The sequence below is a fragment of the Xenopus laevis genome, chromosome 8L (assembly GCF_017654675.1).
Source record: "Xenopus laevis strain J_2021 chromosome 8L, Xenopus_laevis_v10.1, whole genome shotgun sequence".
In the NCBI taxonomy this organism is placed as follows: domain Eukaryota; kingdom Metazoa; phylum Chordata; class Amphibia; order Anura; family Pipidae; genus Xenopus; species Xenopus laevis.
This window is the reverse complement of record NC_054385.1, coordinates 15277602-15303760: the sequence shown is the minus strand read 5'-3', so window position 1 is coordinate 15303760 and position 26159 is coordinate 15277602. Positions and strand designations below refer to the sequence as shown.

Sequence of the window (26159 nt, the reverse complement as noted above, 5' to 3'; positions counted from 1 at the left end):
CTCCTTTAAGAAGAATATAAATGAGCTGGAGAGAGTGCAGAGACTAAGTGCAACTAAACTGGTTAGAGGGATGGAAGACTTAAATTATGAGGGTAGACTGTCAAGGTTGGGGTTGTTTTCTCTGGAAAAAAGGCGCTTGCGAGGAGACATGATTACACTTTACAAGTACATTAGAGGACATTATAGACAAATAGCAGGGGACCTTTTTACCCATAAAGTGGATCACCGTACCAGAGGCCCCCCCTTTAGACTAGAAGAAAAGAACTTTCATTTGAAGCAACGTAGGTGGTTATTCACAGTCAGGACAGTGATGGCTGATTCTGTTAATGTTTTAAGAGGGGTTTGGATTATTTATTGGACAGACGTAATATCAAAGGCCATTGTGATACTAAGCTCTATAGTTAGTATAGGTATGGGTATATAGAATTTATGTAAAAGTATGGAGGGGTGTGTGTATGGATGCTGGGTTTTCATCTGGAGGGGTTGAACTTGATGGACTTTGTCTTTTTTGAACCCCATTTAACTATGGTGAGCATGGGGTGCTCTACTGGGGTCCTCTAGGCAAAGCACCTTATACTCTTTATATATGCATGCATGTTTATATTAACGTACTGGTCATGTTTAGATCATACTGGGTTCTGTGCAAACCCAGTGAAATAGTAACAAATTTTATGGCCCAAATCAGTTCTCACCTGGGGGGATCATCAAGTAGAAGAATGTTTTTTTATACAAGCTAGGAATATAAAGATATTTGGCACTGTCCATCTTGGTTGCTCTTAAATTGGCTTCATCATCTCTAATGAAAACAGGTCTGACAGTCTACGTTTTAGTAACATTTTTGCTCAGGTTCAGCCAATGGCTAATTCGTCCCAGGGTGCAACAGTTGAACAGTAGCAGCATCAGATTTCTTCTATACACTATACAGAATATATATTAATACCATACTATGGGCACGCATGTAGTTCTTAACCTGTTCCTAAAATATCCACTTGCAGTTCAGTAAAGTAAATCCACTCTGGAAAGTAGAAAAGGATATGTATGAATAAATATATACCTCTGGTCCTGGAGGACCTGGGAATCCAGCAAACCCCTTATCGCCTGGTTTCCCCTAGAAAGAAATACGGAAAACAGGTTTTAGTTTTTGGTTTAAACTTCCCTTATTGTATTCCCCATATGCAAGAGCCACATTTAACTGTCAAGAGAACATTCTTACACAAAAAAGCATTTTACTCAGCTATGAAGTCATCACGGTGGCCTTTAAAAGAGAAGGAAAATCTTGCACTTGGGGTGCCAAATGTTAGGCACCCCAAGTGATTGTATTGACTTACCTGAAACCCAGGGCCGGTGCTCCTATCAGCAAAAAACGGCACCGGCCTGGGGTTATATCAGTGAGCACCATGGAGCGATCCTCTTCCGGCTTCTTCTTGCTTCAAATTTACCGGGGCAAATGTATGCGAAGTTGAACGAAATAGCCGACTTTTTAGTTAAAGTTCAGCTTTTCGTTCTACTGAACATGCACAGCCGCGTGAAGAAAGCGGAAGACGAAAGAGAAGCGATCCGTGGTGCTCACTGGTATAACCCCCGGGCTGGTGCTGATAGGAGCACCGGCCCATGGTTTCAGGTAAGTCAATACAATCATTGGGGGTGCCTAACATTTGGCACCCCAAGTGCAGGATGCCTTTCCTTCTCCTTTAAGATGTTATTGAGCTGCCGCTTCTACCAGCATCCAACATAGAGCTCAATTACAACATGAGAAAGGTAGTTAGTTTGCCACCCTGAGATTTCTAGTTCACCAACAATAGGCCAAGGGTTGGACATGGTGCCAGTTCAACAATAAACCTATGTGCGGCTCATTTCTCTGGGAGGTGAGACCTGTGAGCATCGCTTTAAATCAAAAGATCAGATTTGCAGTGTATGTGCTTATAAACGCTTTCTGGAAACTTATACAAAACAGAGGTTTTGACTTAGCCTTTCTCAAAGGGAAAGAAGTCTCTGAGCGGAGAGACGTTTCGCAATGCAGAAATGTGGAGTGCATTAAGGAAAAGGTAATATAAGGACATTTGTAAAAGTTGGTGATTCAGGAAAAACTTACCATTGGTCCAGGTTTCCCACGCATTCCAGGTGGCCCTGGAAGACCCTGACTGCCCTAAAACAGACACAAAATACAGTACATAAATCATTCTGAACATCAGCAAGGATCTATACATTCTTCCTAGTATCCATAGTATCCCAGTATCCGTAGCATATTCACTAATAAATGAGCACTGCAGCAGCGAGTCACACTGAAACATTTAATGCCCAGCACTCAACTGATGGAATACTTTCACTCATTACCTTCTCCTGAAATGTAAAGCAAATATTACAGCCACAATAAATAGTGAATAAAGTACCCCCTCTTGTAAATTATAAGGATATTATAAGTTACCGAGGAGTTCCATGACCATATAAAAGCACAAGGCCGAAGGCCGAGTGCTTTTATACAGGTCATGGAACTCAGAGGTAACTTCTAATATCCTCATAATTTCCAACAGGGGGTACTTTATTTATTATAATACACAAGTTTCAGTGAGTCATGTGACAGAAATGACATCAGAACTCACCGTTTATAACTGATGACATCAGAACTCACCGTTTATAAGGATATAATTTACAAGATATTCATGGCTTTTGTGTATTATAAAACAATATTCATCTGGCTATGATTAGGGACAGCCTGCCTTTCCAAACTGCTGATACCTTAGGATATTATAACTAATATATATTGTCCCTATGAAAAGGGAATTTCATAGCGTTCCTTAATATTTACTATTTCATTGTTCCTTCCTAAATTATGTTTTATCACAAAATTCCCTTGATGCACTATGACAAACACCCGCTTTGTTTACGCCTATGTGTAGGATAATTACACAGTGATTCCCATAGACTGTGACTTCCTCCAGGACATTTCACAGTTAAAGGAGAAGGAAAGGTTAACATTAAGTTAGCATTATCAGAAAGGTCTATATAAATACACCAGTAAACCCTCAAAGTAATGCTGCTCTGAGTCCTCTGTCAAAAGAAACACTGCATTTCTTTCCTTCTATTGTGTACTCATGGGCTTCTGTATCAGACTTCCTGTTTTCATCTTAAACCTCCAGGGCCAGGGCTTGAGCATGCTCAGTTTGCTCCTCCCTTTTCCCCCATCCTTGGTGTGATTTGAGCCCAGAGCTATGAGCAAAGAAAGAGACAGAGCTTTCTACAGAATAAATATTGTGTTATAGCTGGCACTTTTGTGACTAATCTAGTAGGGGAGTCCAGGATTCGGCCTTTTTCAGCAGGATTCGGATTCGGCTGAATCCTTCTGCCCGGCTGAACCGAATCCTAATTTGCATATGCAAATTAGGGGTGGGGAGGGAAATCGCGTGACTTTTCGTCACAAAACAAGGAAGTAAAATCTTTTTCCCCTTTCCACCCCTAATTTGCATATGCTAAGTAGGGTTCGGATTCGGTTCGGTATTCAGCCGAATCTTTCATAAAGGATTCGGAGGTTCGGCCGAATCCAAAATAGTGGATTCGGTGCATCCCTATAATCTAGTCTGCTTCGGTAGCTTTCCTTCTTTAAAGGTGCAGTAAGAACATGCCATACGGTCAAAAATACCATATTTACAGTATACAGTATATATTGATATTCAATTCCCCCCACCAGGACACTGATATATATTTTTTTATTTTTATTGGTGAAGCTCTGCCTACTGCTGTTATACAAGTAACTGTCAGCTACTAGATTCACTTTACCGTGGTATGTGCTTGTGTGACATCATATAGAGCTTCTTACCTTGTCTCCTTGAAAGCCAATATCTCCGGGTATCCCTGGAAATCCCTGAACGCCCTAAGTACACATTGCCAAAAGATAAATAATACATTATGGCTTATTTCCATAAGGATTGCTCCATAGGAAGTCGTGTGACTTATACAAAATGTAATGACAGATTCACTTTCACATCCCGGCATCACACACAACTTTATTGCTAATGGAACGTAGCATGGGAAATGCACATAATCCTAACAATATGGGATGCGGAGATCACCGACAAGGGATTCCAGTAATGAGGTTTGGTTCATATCAGCTGCAACATAGTCGATTCATAATGACAACCTATGCCGATAAAACGGGGAGCTTGCCCTTTATATCATTCACTTTTTGCCAAAGACAATATAAAGTGTGTGTCATTTGTATAGAGAGGGTAACCCTTTAGACACGGAGACTGCATTACTACACACAATTAGGTTTTAAATGGAGTTGGACTGGAAGTGCAATAATAGCACAGGCATCGGGCGTCACTAAGTCACCAAGACTTCTGAACATGCCGTTAATATATGTTCTACTTATGCTTTATTAATGCGGCATCCAACAGGACCAACTGCCCATGAATCATAGTTATTATGGTTCATAGTTAATATATTTCTCCTCCAGACCTTGTGGGCTGGAACTGCAGACTTTCCTGCTACAAGTCTTGCCATGTGGAGACATACATAGTTACTTGCATACCTCCCAACATTTTGGAAGTAAAAAGAGGGACAAAAAATTTTTTTCCGCATGTAGAGCAGCAATTTTTTGACCACACCCCTTTCTGTGGCCACACCCCCTAATTACCATGTTTGTTTTACAAAATTTGGCAGGTTATGAAAGTTTGAAAATATTTCTCCTTATCTAAACTGTGTTTTTGTGTCTCAAAATTGTTACAAAGTATCTTATTTGCACCTGTTAGCTGTTCTGGGCTCTCTGCTAAAAGCCAATTAAGTGAGAAACTTTGTTTCTTTTTTAGGCTGTTCAGTGCAGAGAAAAGAGGGACTGCGGGTTGAGCTGTCAAAAGAGGGACTGTCCCTCCGACAAAGGGACAGTTGGGAGGTATGAGTTAGGGGAAACCAGCAGTGCCGTATCTAAGGTTAAGGGCACACCTGGTGATTCAGGGAGATCGCCTCTTCTTTGGGGCCCTAATCTCCCTGAACGGCTTCCACTGTCTTCCGCCGGCTATAATGACAAAATGCCTGCGGCATGGCACACGCAGCGATTCATTTTCCGAAGTCGTCTGAAGTTGCCTCACAATGAAACTTCGGGCTACTTCGGAATACGAAGCACCGCGTGTGCCATGCCGCAGGAGTTTTTTCATTGTATAGGGTAAGATGTGCCCTTACCCTAAGGCCCCCACAAACCCAGCAATGTGGACGGGTCCTTCAGGACTCGGGGGGAGGGGATCTTTTCCGCCTGCTGCCACCAGCCCGTCATCACTGGTCCAGAGCAAAAGTTCTTGAGATCAAAAAATGCCAAAAAGAGCCAAAGAGTGAGCAGGGCCAGGCCCGGATTTGTGGAGAGGCCACCGAGGCCCGGGCCTCGGGTGGCAAGATTTTAGGGGGCGGCATGCTGCCCAACAACACCCACATTGGTTCAGAAAAAATGGGGAATCGCAGGAGATACTTTTTACTAGTTTTTTTTTAAATATCCTGTGCACCAATCCACATTGCTCCAGTCCCAATGATGAAAATTTAAGTGAATAAAAGGGAGGGGACGGGGTTGATAAACAACAGCAGGCCTAGGGGTGCCCGCTATGTAAATCCGGCCCTGAGCAGGGCTGTGGAATACTAGAAGACCTATAATAAACTCTAAGACTCCAGTAGCCAGAAATTCAATTCACATGGAAAATTACTGGGGCTGCCCCCTCAACTGATTCTATTCGGTAATCTCAACAGGAGCTCCATTGTGCACATAAAGGAAACTTTTCCAGTGAAACGGTGCTGAGTTCCAGGCCGCAGGTTCCACTAACAACCCAGGTTTAAACATTGCTTTTCTTTGCCACTAGTATTTAGCTGAAATACTTCTGCTCCAGCACGGACTAAATAGCACTTCACAAGTGAAATTCATCGTCTCTATTCAGGTTTGTGCATCATAACGGGCAGTTTTGCAGCAATAAACTGAAATAATCGTTCCGAGGGTGCGAGGATATATTTACATTAAGGGGGTTATTTATCAAAGGTCCAATTTCAAAATTTTTTTTACTTAAATTTGAATGTACTCACAACTCAAATGGGAGGTTATGAACGTCTACAATTCAATCGAATGGGAACGATCCGAAAATCTGTTTTGTATTCATATCAATTACGAGCAAAACTCAAATCGAATTTTCCTCTGAAAAAAACTCGAATATCAGGAATGACATCTTCAAATGGTTCAACAGACCTCTGCCATTGACTGCTACAAGAACTCGGCCGGTTTTAGGTGACGAAGCATCGCATTAGAACTGTTTCCATGGCCGAGCTGTGATAAATCTCACATTTGGTTTTCAATTTCAATTTGAAATTGTGAGTTTCACCAAAAAAATAATTAAAATTTACTATTTGAACCTTAATAAATCTGCCCCTAAGGTTTTCTCAGTCTTTTAGGTCACGGCTTGATGGGAGACTAAAATGTCCTTAGCTGCTTGTCTGTCAGTTAATCTGACTTGAGCAAACGGGCACTGCCACTCCATCATTAGCAGAAGTCTTTGTGTATTTTGAACAATGTGGTTTTTACCATAACAGAGACTAAAAGATTCATCTTTTTATAAAGGTTATACTTATTTGATGATAATAGAGGTAACCCAGACTTCTGGGGCCCTTCACTGTTCTCCAGAGGGCAAATGACTGCAATTCAAGTAGAGCTTCTTTAGGAAGAGAATGCCCTTGGCTGTTGGGTTCAAAACAGGTTTCCCAGTCTCCAAGCAAATAGTAAAGATGAAGGAAGAAAGCATTCTATGCTCCGGAGTCACTGTCAAAGGAAAGATCTGAGGATCCATCCACCAAAAACAAACCGCAAGTCTCACCACAAAAATTCACATGTGCTTTTGAGTAAGAACATCAGCCTCTGGACTGCATCCAACATAGCAGTCCTATGGCATTTCACAAGAGCATCTTGTACATTATCCTCAAGGTGACCCTTATCTGCGGAACTGGGCCATTCCATGCAGTAACTGCTGAACATATTCCCTGGCACAGCTTACAATTACACAGCTTTTTGTACAGGTCAATGAATCCAACTCTAGTCTGCACAGCTGGTTTAGTAAATGGAATTCTGGCAGTTTCAGACAGACAGTTTGCGCATTTGGCCCTAGAAAGTCACCTGTGCTCTCAACAAGCTCATATTAGTGTCACTATTCCACTGTGATGGGTAGAGAGGCTAGTTTAGACACTTAACTTTAAATAGCTGGCCAAGTAAGGGCAGACCCATTCTTTTGGCAAGGTCACAAAATGAACAGATTTTGGGGCACCCTAGAACTGGCTGACCCCTTTGGATTGGATCATATGGGGAACTCATGCAGACCTGTCGGATCCAATATGGTCCTCCCCAAACAGGATTAGTCAGCCATCCCAACCATTATCTGATCGCTCCAGCTTGTAGGTGACTGTTCAAATCTAACTGCATAGTGGTTTCTATGGGCAACATCAATGGAGATGTTGGTCTCCAAAATTAATAAATAATTACTCAGCAGGAAGTGCTTCCCATGGGATGTTAAACAGACATATCTACTTTCTTTAGACCAAGACTATGACAACCATATGAAAGCTCAGCATTATTATTCCAATGCTACTGCCTGCTCAAATTCTACACCTGTGATCCCCAACCAGTGGCCCTTGAGCAACATGTTGCTCACTAACCCCTTGGATGTTGCTTCCGGTGGCCTCAAAGCAGGTGCTAATTTTTGAATTCCTAATTTGGTTGCATAAAACCATGTGCACTGCCAAACAGAGCCTGTAGGCGGACAGGCGACCAAATAGCCAATCATAGCCCTTATTTGGCATCCCCTGTGACTTTTTCATGCTTGTGTTGCTCCCCAACTCTTTTTATATTCACGGGTATAAAAGGTTGGGGATCCCTGTTTTACACATTCAGGTCAACTGATGACCAAAAATGACTTGATATGATGCTCGTCGTATATGCTAGTACAATATAACCATACGTTTACTATGACTATTTGGTGCTCTTCTGCGATTATCCATGCAGAATGCCGAGGCAAGCAATATGGAAGCCATGTAATAGTGTTACTGCAGAATACAGATGTGGAGTGGTGCAAGGAAGATGTTGGCATTGAATGTTCCAAAGCTTTATGCTTAACGTTCTGTGTTAGAGAAAAAGGATGACTATGTATTAAAACTGGGTTGATTTTCCAAGTAAATACGTTAAATTCTTTCCCATGAGGATTCTGTTGTAGGTTAAGTTATGAAATAGTAGAGGTAGCACTACACGGTGTATGAAAGGGGTCAAAGGGGGATCTACTGTATCATAGATCTTACATAATCCATAAACTGATCCACCCTCTAGGCATGACAGATGTCCTGTGGGAATATTATGCTTTGGCTGTGGGCCCCTAGACACCAAATCAATCTGTCAGAGCTAATAGTAAATACGGGGGCTGGCAGTTGGCCTGTGTTTTACAAATATAACATTCTACATGTCTATGGCTTACTGATCCCAGGTTAGGGTCAGGATCCGATGCTGTATTGATATTCTTTAGATACAAGCAAATCCTCTGTATTAAGTCCAGTGAAATGTGATTATAGGTAAGTATATTTTTACATTCTCAGAGTCTGTGAGCGAAGCTACAATGTTAAAATACGATCACCAGATACCTTCCATAACTGTAGTCATTTACTCCCGCGAGGCAGAAGGTTACACCACCACCATGAGCAGACCTGTGACTGTTTACGCCTATTAGAGGCACTTCAACTTGATGACAACTTAGTCGATTGAGAGATATTTCATTCTTTCATTGTTGGCATTTCCCGGCCTCCAGCAATCCAAGCTAAGTACTGCTTCCAGACCTACATACCGCTCACACAACACTAAAGGTGGCCATACACAGGGAGATCAAATAGTTTGGTTATGTTGCCAAACGAGCGGATCTATCCCTGATATGCCCACATTGAAATGGGCGATATCGGGCTGATCCGATCGTGGGCCCTAGGGCCCAACAATCGGATCAGAATGGAGGCCGCGAGAACACATCAACGAAAAGAAGCAGACGCAATCCAACGGGACTTTTTATCGGCAGGTTCGACTTTCGGCCTGATATCAATAGCGGACGCCGTCGGAAGGCCCCATACCCGTGCCAATAAGCTGCCGACTTGGTTTGTCAGCATCTTTTCTCGGCCCGTGTATGGGGGACTTTAGGGCAGATTTATTAAGGGTCGAATAGTAAATTCTAATTCGAATTTTCAAACATCAAAATTCAAACATTCTAATTTTAATCCCCCTATTCGAATGTAAATTCGAATGTGAGATTTATCACAGCTCGACCATGTAAACAGTTCTAATTCGAATGTTTGCCACCTAAAACCTGCCGAGTTCATGTGCAAGTCAAAGGCAGAGGTCTGTTGAGCTATTTGGAGATGTTAATAGCCTTTCTGACATTCAAGGTTTTTTTTCGGGAGAAAAACTTGATTCCTACGAATCGAATACGAATCAAATTTTCACATGGATTTGAAATTCGACCTTGGATAAATGGGCCTCTAGATGTGCCCGTTGTTCAGAACCCTGCTTTTATTAGTATCCAGCAGCTTAAAATGTAAACTTTGTCTCTCTGTAACAAATATCTACCTTCATCTGTCAATGTGTCCATACTCGCCCCTTACTCGCCCCTTATATTTTGTTATGCACCATGCTTGTGGAATTCCCAACTGCATTCCATGAACTTAGTCTTTAAGTGTCCTGAAGACCAGCCTTTCCAACTAATCTTCTCTGATCCAAACTATCTACACTTCACAATTATACCCTTCTTTTAGGGTAATGACACATGGGCTCGTTCCAAGTGTTCTGCCATCCTGGCTTTTTGTAGCTCTGTGGGTGGTGGACAAAATGCTTAAAATAAGCCTCTCTTCTCTTTGAAGGCAACTGCCTGAAAGCTCCAATGCCCTTTTGCAATTCACTATGTGCATCAGACACTAGACATATAAAGATAATCCCTGGCCAGTTTCTTATTCTAAATCTTAGATCTGCACCCTAACCTCTAATCTTGGCACATGGGGAAACCCAGGATAGGCAGGCGTTACAGGTCCCAGTGGAAGTATGAAAAACAACAGTGGATCAAGTGCCACTAAATAAACCTGTTCTGAAGCTAAGGTTCCAAGTGGAGCTCTGTTGGCTTCATTAATAAAACCCCAAATTCCATACTTTTGAGAGTAAAGCAAAACATTCTAAAGGGATTGCTATGGTGCTAGCCACACTGATAATTTGACTGAAATATGTAGTCCTCTCCAAGTTGTATCATAGCATATTTATCTTGGGGCAGGCTATGCAGAATGCCAAGGCAAGCCATATAGCAATCCTCACTTGATTATATATATATATATATATGAGGGAAAGAGTGACCTCTCTACGCAGTCAGTTTAGTGTTTAAGCTGCTAAAGACTATTCTTACCAGCAACCTATGACATAAATACCCTTAAAGGTACCCTATTGAGATTATTGGCCCAAGAAGTCCTCTCTAATGATGGGCACTTGGTCAGATTGTGGGAAATTCCATCAGCCGGTATAGTGCATGTGCCCAAGAATGCGGTCTGTGAGCATGCAATTGCATCTAATCTAGTTATTGACCATAGAATCTACAGACTGGATCAGTAAATTTGCACCACTAGGTTGGCCAAGTTGGGCATATCTTGATTTAACAGTTTATTTGTGAGAAGGTCACGACTGGTGTTGTGGAATCCATGGTGGAAGCACAAATCCGTCACAGTCAGTAAATAGATACAGAGGGTGCTGGGAGTCATTAAGGATGGGGACAGTGCAGTTTTTTTAGGATACATAAATGGGTTCTATTGCCCTAAAGTCTACCTGCAGCAATGGCAGCGCAATACTTCTCATTATAATCTTTGCTTCTCAGAGTGCAGATTAAATAACTGGGCTCACAAAGCTGGCCTTTGGCACTTTTCTCAGAGTCTGGCGCAAGACTATGTAATAAAAGTCAAGTGTAGAGTAACGTCTGCCTTCATAAATGTCCCCTTATTGGCTACAAATCAGCTCAGTAAATTCCGACACTGGTCGCGAAGTGGAAACGTTTAATTCTATAGGAGTGAATGGTTTCAACATGTCCCATCTCATGGGAAAAACGTGTTTTTTCATGATTTGCGTTTAATGTTAATGCCTCGCCTGTACACTTGATTTAATAAAGTGAAAACCTGAGAAATACGATATTACGGGGCAGCATATTTGCAAGGGCTACCAGCACAAAGAGTAGTTGCACAATAAAACCTGCCAGAGGAACAGCTGTCACGTAATCAGCTGCTAAAAGAAATCAGACAGAGCTCACACTCAATCAGCATCATAATAGAGCTATTAACTACTACAGGGAAGAAAAGCAATCTCGCCATCAATTGCTACATGGACAGAGAGAAGTTACACTCTTGCACCTCCTAGAGACACAGCATACCATCAACTGACACAACGATTGGCTGCATATGGTCAGCTGCCACAAAGACACCGTATGCCATTGAAATGGACCGGTCACTAACTGTCAGCTGCCAAATAATACAGAGTAGTTGCACAAAGGCCCTTCGCACAGACTGTGCAGTAAGGAGACTCCTAGTGCATTAGGTTAAAGGCCCCATCCATGAGCCGATAAAAGCTGCCGACATACCGAGTCAGCAGCTTATTGGCCCGTTTGTGGGGCCATCAGACGGGCTTCCTCCAACTGATACTCGGAGTTAGGCTGGTTAAAAATAGTTAAAAGGTTGAACTTGATGGGCGTGTGCCTTTTTTCAACCTAACTTACTATGTTACTATGATATCTGGCCGAAAGTCAGCCAGATCTCGATAGTTCAGGCAGAACAAGCGGATCTCTAGGTCTATGGCCACGAGGCATTTCATTCACTGCTATAATCCAGCAGAATGGCGAGACCATTCATCTACCATCACTTGTAATGTCACTCAATGGAAAGTGCCCTAGCTGATGAACATGGAATGATAACAGGTGGACCTCAAAAGGTCTCTGCCCAATGTGGGTTCTCCATTTAATAACATTACAAGCAATGACAGCAGATGGGAGCGTTTTGTCTGCTACTGTTTTTGGATGACTGGTAGAGCAGACGCCCTTTGCCATTACTTTTGCCTACTTGCCCTACAATAAAATGCAGAATGCTTGAAGGACACTCACATCCTCCATGACAAATGCAACATACCTGACTTCTCATCTAGGCTTTAGCCTGCTATAGATACATGTATATATATATATATATATATATATATATATATATATATATATATATATATATATATTTATGCCTTTGCCTTTTCCTCTCCATTTATTTGCTTGCGGTGCGCTGGAAGATGCTATTGATATCGGATGATTCTATGGGAGCCACCCAAATAGCAGCAGAAATGATGCCACATTTATTATGTTTTAATGGAGAGCTTTCATAATAAAGAGGAGCTAAGTAGTCCCAAGCCAATACAGATCCCAATCTATCAGCTGCACATCTAAAGCACATTTTCATGCACCATACAAAATACAGCAATCCCACATAAATGATCATGCAAGAACAGTTGGCATCTGTTAAGAGGACATATCCTACCACTTGCAGATGGGTGGGGGCATGCAAAACACAATGCAGTAAGGGAGTATTCTGGTCACCTTATCACCTTTCAGTCCAGATTCTCCAGGGTTCCCCGGTAGCCCCTGAGAAAGAGAAAAAAAAAATCTGCTTAAGATGGTACAGATACAACTTAAATTCATTTCCTTGCCAGTAAAATGCTGCCGTGTGAGAAGGTACCCGTTTAGCTTTATAGAATAAACAGACCCCCCTTGTGTGATTTCTTCCCATGCAGTGGGACAATTATCCTTTACACCCTGGGATGGAAATCTCTGCAAGCCAATAACATGTAAACATTTTAACTTTTCCTTTGCTAAACACTGAGCTGACTGTAATAGTCTTTGGCCTTTGGCTACGGAGACATATTTCCATTTATCCATTTAAAATTCTGCCCATAGATCCGATAGATAGATACGAAGTACGGGCACAGAGTGGGTGCCAAAAAATCCTTGAAGGAGAAGTTCAGTACCTGTGACCTAGCCTCTAGGTGGCTCTAGCTGCACAGGTATATTTACATTGAATATAGAAACCCGAAAATATGAGGCTTCCTTGCACTGTGCAGAGCTGACATTATGCATCAACTACGACAGTTTGGAGCATCTGCATGGAGACTTTTCTGAAAATAAAATGTTTTTTTTTTCTCCTTGAGTGACCAGTTTTCGCGTAACTCAATGAATTAGCTGTACAGAACCTTCTGGAGGTAGCAGTTTAGTTACCTAGGAAGCCTGTCCAGCATATTTCACCTTGAACTTAAAGGAGAACTAAACCCTAAAAATGAATATGGCAAAAAATAGCATATTTTATATACTGAACTTATTGCACCAGGCTAAAGTTTCAGCTTGTCAATAGCAGCAATGATCCAGGACTTCAAACTTGTCACAGGGGGTCACCATCTTGGAAAGTGTCTGTGACACTCACATGCTCAGTGGGCTCTGAGCAGCTGTTGAGAAGCTAAGCTTAGGGCTCGTCACTAATTATCCAGCAGAAAATGAGCTTCCCCTGTAATATAAGCTGATGCTACAGGGCTGATTATTAAATTCTGATGCTAATTGCACTGGTTTCTGTGATGCCATGTAGTAATTATCTGTATTAATTACTAATCAGCCTTATATTGTGACATTTCTATTCTCTGTGTAGTGTATATTGTGAGTGGGTCCCTAAGCTCAGTAAGTGACAGCAGCACAGAGCATGTGCAGTGAATCAGCAGAAAAGAAGATGGGGAGCTACTGGGGCATCTTTGGAGACACAGATCTTTACTGCTAAAGGGCTTTGGTTGCCTTTGGCTGGTACAGAAGCACAAAACACAGTGACGTAACTAGAGACACCTGGAAACGGCCGGGAATCGTGGCGCGTGAGCTGCCGGGGGAGCCCTGGGGGGGTGCGGGCCCTGGCCCAATCGCACCCCCTGCTCCCCTGGTAGTTACGCCACTGACAAAACATAATGTACAACATTTCTACCTACTTCTTTAGTTAGGCTTTAGTTCTCCTTTAAAGCAAAATAGCTAACTGCAAATAATACATAGGGTGGTTCCATTTAAATGGAAATCAAGCAACAGCCTCAGCAGTAGGGATGCACCGAATCCAGGATTCGGTTCGGGATTCGGCCGAATCCTTCTGCCAGGCCGAACCGAATCCTAATTTGCATATGCAAATCACATGACTTTTTGTCAGAAAACAAGGAAGTAAAATTTTTTCCCCTTCCCATCCCTAATTTGCAAATTAGGGTTCGGATTCGCTTCGGTATTCGGCCGAATCTTTCACAAAGGATTTGGAGGTTTGCTGAATCCAAAATAGTGGATTCGGTGCATCCCTACTCAGCAGTAATCAAGGATGTACTATTACAGAAATGAAGCACTATGAGTAAAATAAAAACGATAAACTCACCTTCAAACCTTTGGGTCCTGGAAATCCTACAGCTCCAACAGCACCCATATCGCCCTGTCAGAAATAACAAAAGCATATTTTAGAAACAATGTCAGCTGGAAACCTGTGAGGGGGGAGGGGATTATAAATAATGAAAAAAAAGAGCCTTTGTTGATAAAGTAGAGAAAATAATCAGTCTGTGATTTTTTGGAGGAAATCCTCTACACTCTTTGCCAGCAGAGGCCAAATCCTCTAGAGTTACAACTGAAAACATTCCATTGACACAAGATGCTCAGGACAGCTGGACTGCTTTCAAGGGCCAAGTTATTCCCCAAATTAATCTCGCTACTGTTCTCGCCCACCTCCACTTCCACTGTGTGCTCCTCGAGGGAGTCAGCTCCGTATTCTCAATGATACCGCTCACCAGACTGCAACCTAACTGGACATTTCACGACCAACCTATCTAAGCCACACAAAATGTATTTCTTGCAAGTAGTAGCTTGACTTTCATCCAAATAGACTTTAAGTTCAACAACACCAGTAGAACTTTGGGTTGGATGTCCATAATCTATATAAGCTAAGATAGAAGGTCAAACCCGACATTTGGCTTTGGATTTGGTCATGGCAACTTGATTTTCAGCATTTGAAATGGAGATAAAGTCCAGTTGGGCTTTTACTATTGCTAAGCGATGCCTCAGAACTGTACATTTTTAATAATTTAATCAGCTGTGGAGATCTTCCAGCATGTGTGGAGAGGCTTCAGAACAGGCTGGGAGCCAGGGATAGCTCACATGATAGTAAAGAGCTTTTTTTTTTTTTATTTGGATGAGAGGAAACAAGAGACTGTCTTTCGGATAAATGGGGTTTGGTGTCTCTCAATACTACATCCTGAATCAAACGAGGGAGGAAAGGAGATCAAAGGAATGTAATATGCGCCTACTTGCTTTTCAACATGCCAGAGATGTAATCAGCAGCTCTGTCCTTCTCAATGATCTGACATAGAGGGATACAAGCAACTAGTTGCCAGCAGTTGTCTTGTCTTAGGTTTACAGGCAGATTCTTAAGCCTACTGTGGATTTAATAAGTTGGATGGCGCTGGTCTTCATATAGAAAGAGTTTTTTGCGTTTAGAAGTCCACAGTCTAAAGGTGGCCATACACGTAGGGATCTGCTCATTTGGCAACTTCGCCAAACGAGCGGATCTCTCCCTGATGTGCCCACACTGAGGTGGGCGATATCGGTCTGATAATAATGCAGCCAGTATAGGTGGTTGGCTCGTCGAACCCTGGCCGATTGATATATGGATATATGGATAGGGGAAGCCTGTTGGAGGGCCCCACACACGCGCCAATAAGCTGATGACTCGGTCTGTCAGCAGCTTTTATTGACCTGTGTATGGCCAGCAGGGCCGTCATCAGGGGGGCACAGGAGGTACAAGTGTACCGGGCCCAGGCCTGAAGGGGGACCCGGCAATGCTGAACTTTTAGAAAGAGCCAGGCCCCCCTTGAGAGCGCCAAAGCCATGCCGCCTCCTACTGAAGTCACAAAAGTGCCGAAGCAGCGAAAAGACCTAAAGCCACGAAAATAGCCAAAGCCGAAGTCCCGAAGGGGTGAAAAGACCTGAAGTCACAAAAATGGCCGAAGTTGAAGTCCTGAAGCCATGAGTTGAATTCCTCTGAACACAAATGTGTGGGGGTTTTTTTGTTTTTTTTAATCCCCTGGCCACCAATGTATTATTTTAATACTCTATAGACCGCTGCAACCAATGTTTTTTACGAGGGGCCCTGTCACCCAATTGCTTTTAATAACTTGTGTGGGGGGTTTACCTTTTTATCGCTAATGTCTGTGTGGTCTTTTAACTGTGACGTGGAGTGGGTGGGATCTTGGGTGGGGCTTGGGGTCCAGAATGGGTGGGGCCCAGAATATTTTGTTGTATGGCGGCCCTGATGGCCAACTTAAGTTTTAAACTAAACTCCAGCTATGCACCATAGTTAATCGGCATTTATTTCTTACTTGGTCAACTTATTGGCCCGTGTATGGGACTAAAGGTGGCCATACACTGAGAGATCCGCTCATTTGGCGATGTCGCCAAACGAGCGGATCTCTCCCCGATATGCCCACCTTGAGGTGGGCAATATCGGGCTGATCCGATCGTGGGCCCTAGGGCCTATGGCATGGGAAACGGGGGTCAGATCGCGGGACCGCATCAACCGTCGGGGGGCCCCATACACGGGCCAATAAGCTGCCGACACGGTCTGTCGGCAGCTTTTATCGGCCCGTGTATAGCCACCTTAAAACAACTGCCTCCGTGACGGACGTTTGGTTGGGACTTTGAGTCTGTTATACTTTAGGTTGACTTTATAAATACATCACTCCCTTAATCCCAGCACTGATCGGGGGGGGGGGGGTCAAACAATACAGCTCAATACAACCTCCACATCGTTGGACAGATCAGGCAAACATCTGCTTGTTTGGTGACCAATGTATTTATGGCATTGTTTACACAGGAGATCAGAGTCTGCTGGATCTCTTGCCATTTATTTCTACCAGCTAGTTTAGTCTCTGCATTCTGTTTTGGTCTCAGCATTCCCCTGATGAATACATTGTTCGGTATCACTGTATTTTGCAAAGGAGCCCTGTACTTACCAACTGTTAAGGACAGGGCTGCATTGCTTCCGCCAAACTGCAACTCCCACCACAAGGTACAGAATACAGCCCTTACTTGCACTTGAGTCCAGAATCCAGGTAAACAACCCCCAGTGAAATTCTAGGGCCACATGGGTGTGATATTGCTAGTTCTAATAAGGAGCCAGCGAATCCAGCACTGGATTCAATCACAGGGAGTGCAAGCCCAAGTCTTTTCTTACATCATCGGGAAACTTACAACCACGTGTTGCCCTAACAAGTTTTGCATTGCCATCAAGATGGATATTGGGACATGGTATTCCCAAGCAATTAACAAATGTCACTTGGGAAACATCATTATGTAGCTGCAGCCATGTGAGTACTACTTGGCACTTCTTAAAGCTTATCGCTTATCTGTCTCTATATACCATACCAAAGTCCTGCCCAACTGATATCTATTGGGTAGGCTTCAAAATCCCATCATCAGGACAGTATTGGCTTGTTCATGTTGTCCTCTGCCAGTGGGTCTGCATAAGCCCTTGCATCTAGTCACTGGCCTAAAAGATGCTTCTTAGAAAGCATATGCAGATATCCTTGTCCTATACACTGACACAGAGGGATATATTTAAGAATAACTGCCACACTGGCAATATCTGCCCAAGACCTTATACAGTATTCCATTTGTCACCTCACCTCAAAACTATATTCAGCACCCACATTTATATGAAGAGTTACCTGAGTGACTACGAATTACTTTCTATTCTGGATGGAGCAATCCATAAACTGACTGAGTTAATAACATTGACAGTGGAGCAGGTTTTGACTCCTGCTAATACAGAGTACATAATAGTGAGGTACTGGGCTAATTCCTATTAAGAAATGCTTAATCAGCACCGGAAATCCATTTTGAAAATGGCCTGCCAATTTGTAAAACTGTGTACATTAATCCTGAAGCTAAAAGGGCTACAGGAAACAATTCCTTCCCATAAGTATAAATACAAAGATACTAGGGATGCGGCAAATCCAGGATTCAGTTCGGGATGCGGCCTTTATCAGCAGGATTCAGATTCGGTCGATCCCTTCTGCCCGGACAAACCGAATCCGACTTTTTGTCACACAAGAAAAAAATATCCCAAAGCTACACCTAGAGGTGCAACATTCATATAATTACCCAGTATATTTTAACGGAAAGTTCACCCGGAGCTCCCCCCTAAAGTAAATACATTTAAGAAGAAAAGAATCCGTATAGGGGACAATTACTTAAACAGGGGGTCTCACTACTGGGAATATATTAGGTAAAACACACTTTATTTATTCAAAATTTAAAATACACATACATATTAAAAAACTGTTCAATCAGAAATTTATACCCAATGCCCCAATGCCCCATTTCACAAAATTGAGAGCCTACAATAAAGGCAAAGAAGGCAACCACCTGCACATTCCTTTAGTCCTCACCTTAAAATTGCTGCGAGCAGGGCCAGGCCGGCCAGGCGCCCCAGGCAACCCAGCCAGCCATTGCGCCCCCTCCACCGCGCGTGCAGGAAGTATGCGAGCATGCGCGCTGTTCCCGACCCATCACCCCCTTCCGGTACGCTCCCCTCCTGTATGCGTACGCATGCGCACGCGCACAAACAGTACGCAGGACTGAAGAGGAGAGGAGCGCACTCAGCCGGACTAGGGGTAGGAAGCGGAGAAAGGTACGTGCCTGGCGCCCTCCAAGCCTTGCGCCCTAGGCATGTGCCTACGCTGCCTACCCCTAGTTCCGGCAGTGGCTGCGAGTCCACCCCGATGCGCATTTCGCATTTTTCAAAGGGGATACATTTCTGATTGAACAATACTTAACACGTACTAGCATTATTTGTATGGGAATCTTTTTTGAATCCCTAACAGTAGCCAGATACTTACTCAATTAAATGTGTTATTTTACCTTTAGTGAAACAAATGGATTGTTGCTACACCTAACACATTGCTGCTATGTCCAGTATGAGTATTTTACATTTTGAATAAACAAAGTGTGTTTTACCCAATATATTCCCAGTAGTGAGACCCCCTGTTTAAGTAATTCTCCGCTATACGGATTCTTTTTGTCACCCAAGAAGGAAGGTAAAAATGTTTTCCCCTTCCCGACCCTAATTTAGAATTCAGTTCGGTATTCGGCCGAATCTTTCTCTAAGGATTCAGGGGTTTGTCCGAATCCAAAATAGTGGATTCGGTGCATCCCTAAAGGATACAGAGAAGGAATTCTGGGCACACAATAAGCTAATGGTCCGTGCATATGTATAAACACACAGAAAATTAAGGTTCAGCGCGCATAATAAGGCATATAAACCCTATCACTGTAATAAGTGCTACAGATAGTGGATAGATAAATATAAATACTACTTACATATATTGTGAAACAGCAGTAGAAGCCAGCAATGCCCATGAGACTACTGTAGCTAGAGTGAAAATTGGCCAGAGATCAAATATGGGTCTATCACAAGCCACATTTTGGCACACTCACCAGTGACCACACTGTCAGTCAATGAAGGCTGCGGGCAGGGGTCACCGAGCGGACCATGGAACGTGGCCCAGAGACTTGTTCAAGTCAAAGCTGCCGCACCTACAGCTTTATACACTACCAACCACAAGGCTGAACTGCAGAATATTGTAATAACATTAGAAAAGGATCTGTAAGATAAGAAACGTATACGGAACGCAATATAGGACATCCTGCAGTGAAATACATGTCCTTCATGCGATGTCCTATGCCTTCGGAATGGTGCATCGTTTGCTTTTACCGTCACTCATCGTCCAAATCTGCAGTCACACCTCCGTCCTCTTCCCACCCTTCTCAGCTGTCAGTCATACGAACTCAGCCCTCAGCCTTCTGCCCTCAGTCCTCCATCCTCTGCCCTCCATCCTTCGCCCTCTGCCTTCCACCCTCAGTCCTCTGCCTTCAGTCCTCTTCCTTCCGCCCTCGCTCACTACTAGAAACTTAGGGACACGACTGTCGGCTGAAAAGAGAGATCTGAGGGGGGAGTGCTGAAAAAAGCGGGTGGAGGGCTGAGCAGGGAGGGTGGAAGGAAGAGGACTAAAAGGAAGAGGACTGAGGGCGGAGGATGGAGGACTGAGGCAGAAGACTGAAGGCAGAAGGCTGAGGGCGGAGTTCGTATGACTGACGGCTCATAAGGGAGGGTAGAGGATGGAGATGTGATTGCAGATTTGGACGATGAGTGATGGTAAAAGCAACCGATGTGCCATTGCATGAAGGACATGTATATCGCTTCAGGATGTCCTAAAATGCGTTTCGTAAACGTACACTGCAGCATTACAAAGGCCATTACAAAGGGCATAAAGAACTTACGGTTGCTCCAAGGTCAAGCCTTCCCTAACCCAGTGTACTAGGGTACAGTACAATAATGTTCACAAATGACCATGGGAACCCACTGCTCTAGTTTGCCACAGTGATCAGATGGAAGAAATCCAGCTCTATGTATAAGGCTTTAGTGAACCTGTATGAGATGATGGAGCTCACCTATATTCCATGTGCAATTTCAAACATGTTATGTGTTCAGCATGCAAGGTGGTAGCCATAATAAATGCAAAAAACCCCTACGTATATCCCTGGATCTTATTTCCCCTCTAATATAATTAAACTAACAGTGTCAGAAATTAAACAGAGAAGGAAAGACATAAAAAGGACAGTGAGTGTCTCTCTAATCCTTCCCTACAGTCAAATGGCACATAATTAACATGGAAAACACATAAACGTTTCATTGGCAGAGCCAAACTGCTGGACCCATGTGCACGGAGCTAGAGTCACATCGGAAAGTTCGTGCCTTAAGGTGGCCATACACGGGCCGATAAAAGCTGCCGACAGACCAAGTCGGCAGCTTATTGGCCCGTGTATGGGGGCCCCCGACGGGCTTCCCCGATCGAGATCTGGCCGAAAGTCGGCCAGATCTCGATCGGATGGGGTTAAAAATCCCGTCGGATCGCGGCCGCATCTGTTCGTTGATGCGGTCCCGCGATCCGACCGCCCGTTTGGCGAACGCTAGGATCCGATCGTTGGGCCCTAGGGCCCACGATCGGATCAGCCCGATATTGCCCACCTCAAGGTGGGCATATCGGAGGGAGATCCGCTCGTTTGGCGACATCGCCAAACGAGCGGATCTATCCGTGTATGGCCACCTTAAGACAAGCCGCCTCTCTGTGCATCCTGCTACAAAGGCCTCTTTAGGCCACTGTTTATTCAGGACAGACCCCATGCTATTAACAACCACATGAGGTTCATGTTACAGCAATTGCTGCCTTTTAAATGGAATATTCAGAACAAGCCACCTGCAGATAGACACAAACGCAGCAGGCACAGGTTTTCTGGGGGTGCTTTATAATGCATAGGCATGTTTCTCCGTACAGAGGAAGGATTACTGCCACATAGTAGCTTAAGCAAATATTTAAAGAAATAATCGTATTATGCAGTGGCAGGTTACTAACTTGAAGGGGAAAAGTCAACATTAGTATGATGGAGACCTACAGTTCTCTGCTGGTTGAGTCTCCCTTGCAAGCCTATCCCAACAGGTAGGGGGATTACTGTCTAAAGGTGGCCATACACGGAGAGATCCACTCGTTTGTCGATGTTGCCAAACGATTAGATCTCTCCCCAATATGCCCACCGTGAGGTGGATCATAATGATGGGTAAACGTGTGGTCGGATTGCGGAACCGCATCAATGAAGAGATGCGATCTGCGATCCAACTGGATTTTTAGTCCCGTCCGATCGACATCTGGCTGACTTTTGGCCAGATATCGATCGGGGAAGCCCATCGGAGGGCCCCATACACTGGCCAATAAGTTGCTGAATCAGTCTGTCTGTCTGCAGCTTTTATTGGACTGTGTATGGCCACCTTAAGGACCAGTTGGGTTGAATACGTATTTATTTTCCTGCATTCTGCTCAAAACCCATAGTAGGAGGACTGATACTGGGACGTTAAACATATTTTCAAATAGTATTATGAGATAACTGGGGCATGAACATATTTTGTATAAGATAAAAAGGCTTAAAAGTATCTGTGAAGTTAAATATAACAGGCATGGCCCTAGAGTTCCTGTGCTATCAGTTTCTTACAATGGGCTTGAATTGAGTTCATGTGCAGCGCTGTATGATGCCTCTTAGAGGCTGAATGATGTCAGAGCGGAAAGGAACTTATTATTGTTGTCATGCTCAGAATGGCAGTAAATTCCCAAAAAAAAAGCCAAGATACAATTTCCTAAAGACGCTGATTTTTTTTCCAGCACAGTACTCATTTGTGTTTGGAAAGGGGTAGAGTTGTTACCTGGGCAACTAAAACAACAGAGGTCTTCCCAATTCTCCTGTACACATTTAAAAGCTGCTATTTGCATTGCTCAGGCCTCCATTACAGATGAGCAAGTCTTATAAAGAAATTAAAAAAAAACAATAAAAATAAGATCCCTGGTCCAGCAGCTCGGTGGAAAAGTCTACTCTATACCTAGAAGAATGTGTCTAGAAAGAGTAGGAGAATGACCTGAAAGACCAAGAGGTATGGGAGATAGGGTCTCTGTAGAGCAGACCCACACCAGGGGTTAAAGCTCTGGCTGTCAGAAAACTTTTAATTCAGGATGTGAACCTCTTAGTTGGCCTTAGAGAGTATTAGTGTTTAAAATAAGGCATACAATTAATTCTAGAACTGTGTTTTGGGTCATCAACCAGAATCCCAGTCTTTGTAATGTAATTACTATTACTTATAGTAGCATGATTTTTCACTTTATTAATGGAGGGACTTGGAGTCCAACCCTAAACAGCATCAGGATCCACAGTTTCGGAATCAGAGCTCTAGAAGGCAAATGTTTACTATGCTACTGGGCAAGAAAGAGACAACATGGGTCAAAAGAAGTTTTGATCTTTTCAGCTACCAAGAAAGAACCCTTTCTACTCATAAAGGCCTGATCAATGGCGCTATGAGTTGTAGAACAGACATGTTTCAGCTAGGGATGCACCGAATCCTCTATTTTGGATTCGGCAGAAATTCGTAAATAATATCGGCCGAATACCGAACCGAATCCTAATTTGTATATCCAAATTAGGGATGGGAAGGGGAAAACATTTTTTACTTTCTTGTTTTGTGACAAAAAGTCATGCGATTTCCTCCCCGCCCCTAATTTGCATTTACAAATTAGGATTCGGTTTGGCCGGGCAGAAGGATTCACATACACACATACAGGTATATTAAGAATGGTGTACTTACTACGAATCCAGGAACACCGGGAGGACCTGGGGCGCCCAATTCACCCTAAAAATGAAAGGGGAACAAAATTCACATTGAGTAACCAGAAACACAGCAGGCAAGCATCTCTGTTCCCAAGCCTTGCAGCCCCTTAGCACATCTCTTATTTAAGACCCAATTTAAGATCATATCACTGGGGAAGCTTAGGAGAGATTTCCATAGATATATCATAGATACATTCTCAGTTCTCTGGCCAGCAGCAATCTGATGGACTGCATGTATCTTGTAGCAATATTTGCATAAAGTTTTCCTACGGCTTGATTTAAGGTGGCCATAACGGGCCAATAAAAGCAGCCGACAGTCCGAGTTGGCAGCTTATTGGCCAGTGTATGGGGCCCTCATTGATCAATATCTGGCCAGATGTCGATCGGGCAGGTGTAAAAATCCAGTCGGATCTGTTCATTGATGTGGTCCCGCAATCTGACCGCCCGTATACCTTTCATTATGATCCAATTGTTGGGCCTTAGGGCCCACGATCGGATCACCTCGATATCGGGGAGATATCTGATTGGCAAACTCTCTCTGTGTATGGCCACCTTTAGGGATCAATTTGTGGCACAACTGAATAGGCAAACAAAAACAAAACTTCTTTTTATTTGGCTAATGACTCACTGGGTTCCCATCCAATCCGGGAGGCCCCCTCTCTCCAAAATCACCAGGGAATCCCTAAAAAACAAAATAATATAAAGGTCAATCTAAAGATGAAAGAGATGAATGAGAGCAATCAGCTGCAGGGTACACAACAGAAGGTAATATACAAGTTGAGCACATTGTGAAAGCTGCTATTGCTTCTTGAGCGTATGTTTTCTTTAATACCACACAATAAAACCAAACATCCCATAAAATGCAAACATCTAGGAGGACGTCCACGGGCCAGATGCAGCCCCCGAAACACTCTGAGCCTGCCAAAGAGTTTCATGCTATTTCTCTTTTTTTTTTAACAGGTGAAAGGTGATGTAATATTTGTTGCAAGACATCGTCATTTTAATAGGATCCAGCTTGAGAGCATGTGGGTTTAACAGAAGTTCAGCCCTCAACATGGAAAGTATGTGGCTATCATATGTGTTTACTCCATTCTGGCTGCCTCCAGACATAATGATGGAACAGAGAAGATCTGACACTTTCAAGGAATCCTTGGCTGCAAATATGTAACAGAGTTAGATAGGTGCAAATGTACTAACTATCCGAAAAATGTCAAGGTAAACCTCTTGATGGCAAATATTGTTTATTTTCTATTATAAATCACTAATAGAAATCAGTTTTTTTTCCCTTGAACCCTCCCCCTTGACCCACATGCAGACGGGGTACTTTATTCAAAAGGAGCTATGTATAAACAAACTCATTCCTTCCCTATGCATTGAGAGATAAGGGACAGCTTGTTTTACAGACAGACTAAGGATTTCGCAAAAATCAAAAACACTGGGGATGCGCTGGAGATACAATATTTTTTTACATTTCCTGTGTGCCAATCCCCATTGCTCCTGTCCCCTCTGACGAACGGTAGTGGGCCTAGGGGCTCCCACTATGTAAATCCGACCCTGTCTAGGAGCCACATCGCAATTCCTGCAGCTCATATGGATTGCATGTACATGTATGGGACCTGTTATCCAGAATGCTCCAGAATCCTGGGGTTTTCCAGGTAACAGATCTTTCTGTCTTTTGGCTCTTCATACCTTAAGTCTAGTAGAATATCATGTAAACATTAAATAAACCCAATTTTAGTTTGGACCAAGTACAAGATACTGTTTTATTATTGCAGAGAAAAAGGAAATCATTTTTTGGAATTTGGATAAAATGGAGTATATGAGAGATGGCCTTGCCATAATTCAGAGCTTTCTGGATAACGGGCTTCCTGATAATAGATCCCACAACTGTACTAGCATTTGGTGCAGTCCAGGATTTGCACTCGCCTATACTTGACGTCATCTTTTTGTAATGTCTAAGGGGCAAATTCACTAAGATTCGTAGTTGCGCCAGGCGTAACTTTGCCGCACTTCGCCACACTTCGCCAGGCATAGTTTCTCCAGCGCTTCGCAAATTCACTAAAATCCGAAGTTGCGCTCAGGGGTAGCGTAAGGTTGCGAAGTTGCGCTAGTGTTGATTCGCTAAGTAAAGCGAAGTTACGCTAGCGAAGGCTAATTTGCATACGGCGCCAAATTCAAATTTCAATGGAGGAATACGTATCAGCACTAAAAATGCCAAGAAAACCTTCAAACCAGCAAATAAAAATTTTATTTTGCCCTACACATGTGCCCACTGTCTAGGTAAGTTGCCATGAGTCAGGAAATGTAGGGGGGAAGGAGGGGAGCCCCAAAAAATTTTTCGATCTTTTTCAGCCTATCACCCATAATGTAGAAAAATTTTGACTTTTTTTGAAGCAATCCCTATCTACTCTATTGCGCTCCGCCTGGTCTGAGGTGGCTTAGGAAGTCTAGCGTAAAAGGTAGCGTTCAGTACACTGCGCGCGTTAGTGAATTTGCGTAGTTACGTTGCTAGCGAAACTTCGCCAGGCGTAAGGGTGCGAAGTAACACTAACGAAACTACGCCAGCGTTCGTTAGTGAATTTGCGCAGTAACGAAAATGCCAAACGCTAGCGAAGTAACGCTAGCGTTCGGCGCTTAGTGAATTTGCCCCTAAGGGTCAGCGCACAGGCTCAGATTCAAGAAGATTAGTCGACCGGCGACAAATCTCCTCTTCTTCGGGACAACTAGTCTCCCAGAACTGCCTCCCGCCCGCTAGAATGTAAATCGCTGGTGGGATGGCACTCGGATCACTTCGCTTTCCAAAGT

At 43.4% G+C, this 26159-nt stretch overlaps 1 protein-coding gene across 5 annotated transcripts in view; it reads right to left on the bottom strand.

The window, feature by feature from the left end:
• Positions 1-26159, bottom strand: part of col27a1.L (collagen, type XXVII, alpha 1 L homeolog) — a 314667-nt gene that overhangs the window by 198219 nt on the left and 90289 nt on the right. For all 5 annotated transcript variants that reach the window (XM_041573258.1, XM_041573257.1, XM_041573260.1 and 2 more), the window contains exons 13-19: positions 23983-24036; positions 23332-23376; positions 14479-14532; positions 12636-12680; positions 3815-3868; positions 2093-2146; positions 1055-1108 (exon numbers count right to left, since the gene is read on the bottom strand). In XM_041573258.1, coding sequence (XP_041429192.1) covers positions 1055-1108; positions 2093-2146; positions 3815-3868; positions 12636-12680; positions 14479-14532; positions 23332-23376; positions 23983-24036 — 360 coding nt within the window. The remainder of the gene's footprint in view (positions 1-1054; positions 1109-2092; positions 2147-3814; positions 3869-12635; positions 12681-14478; positions 14533-23331; positions 23377-23982; positions 24037-26159) is intronic.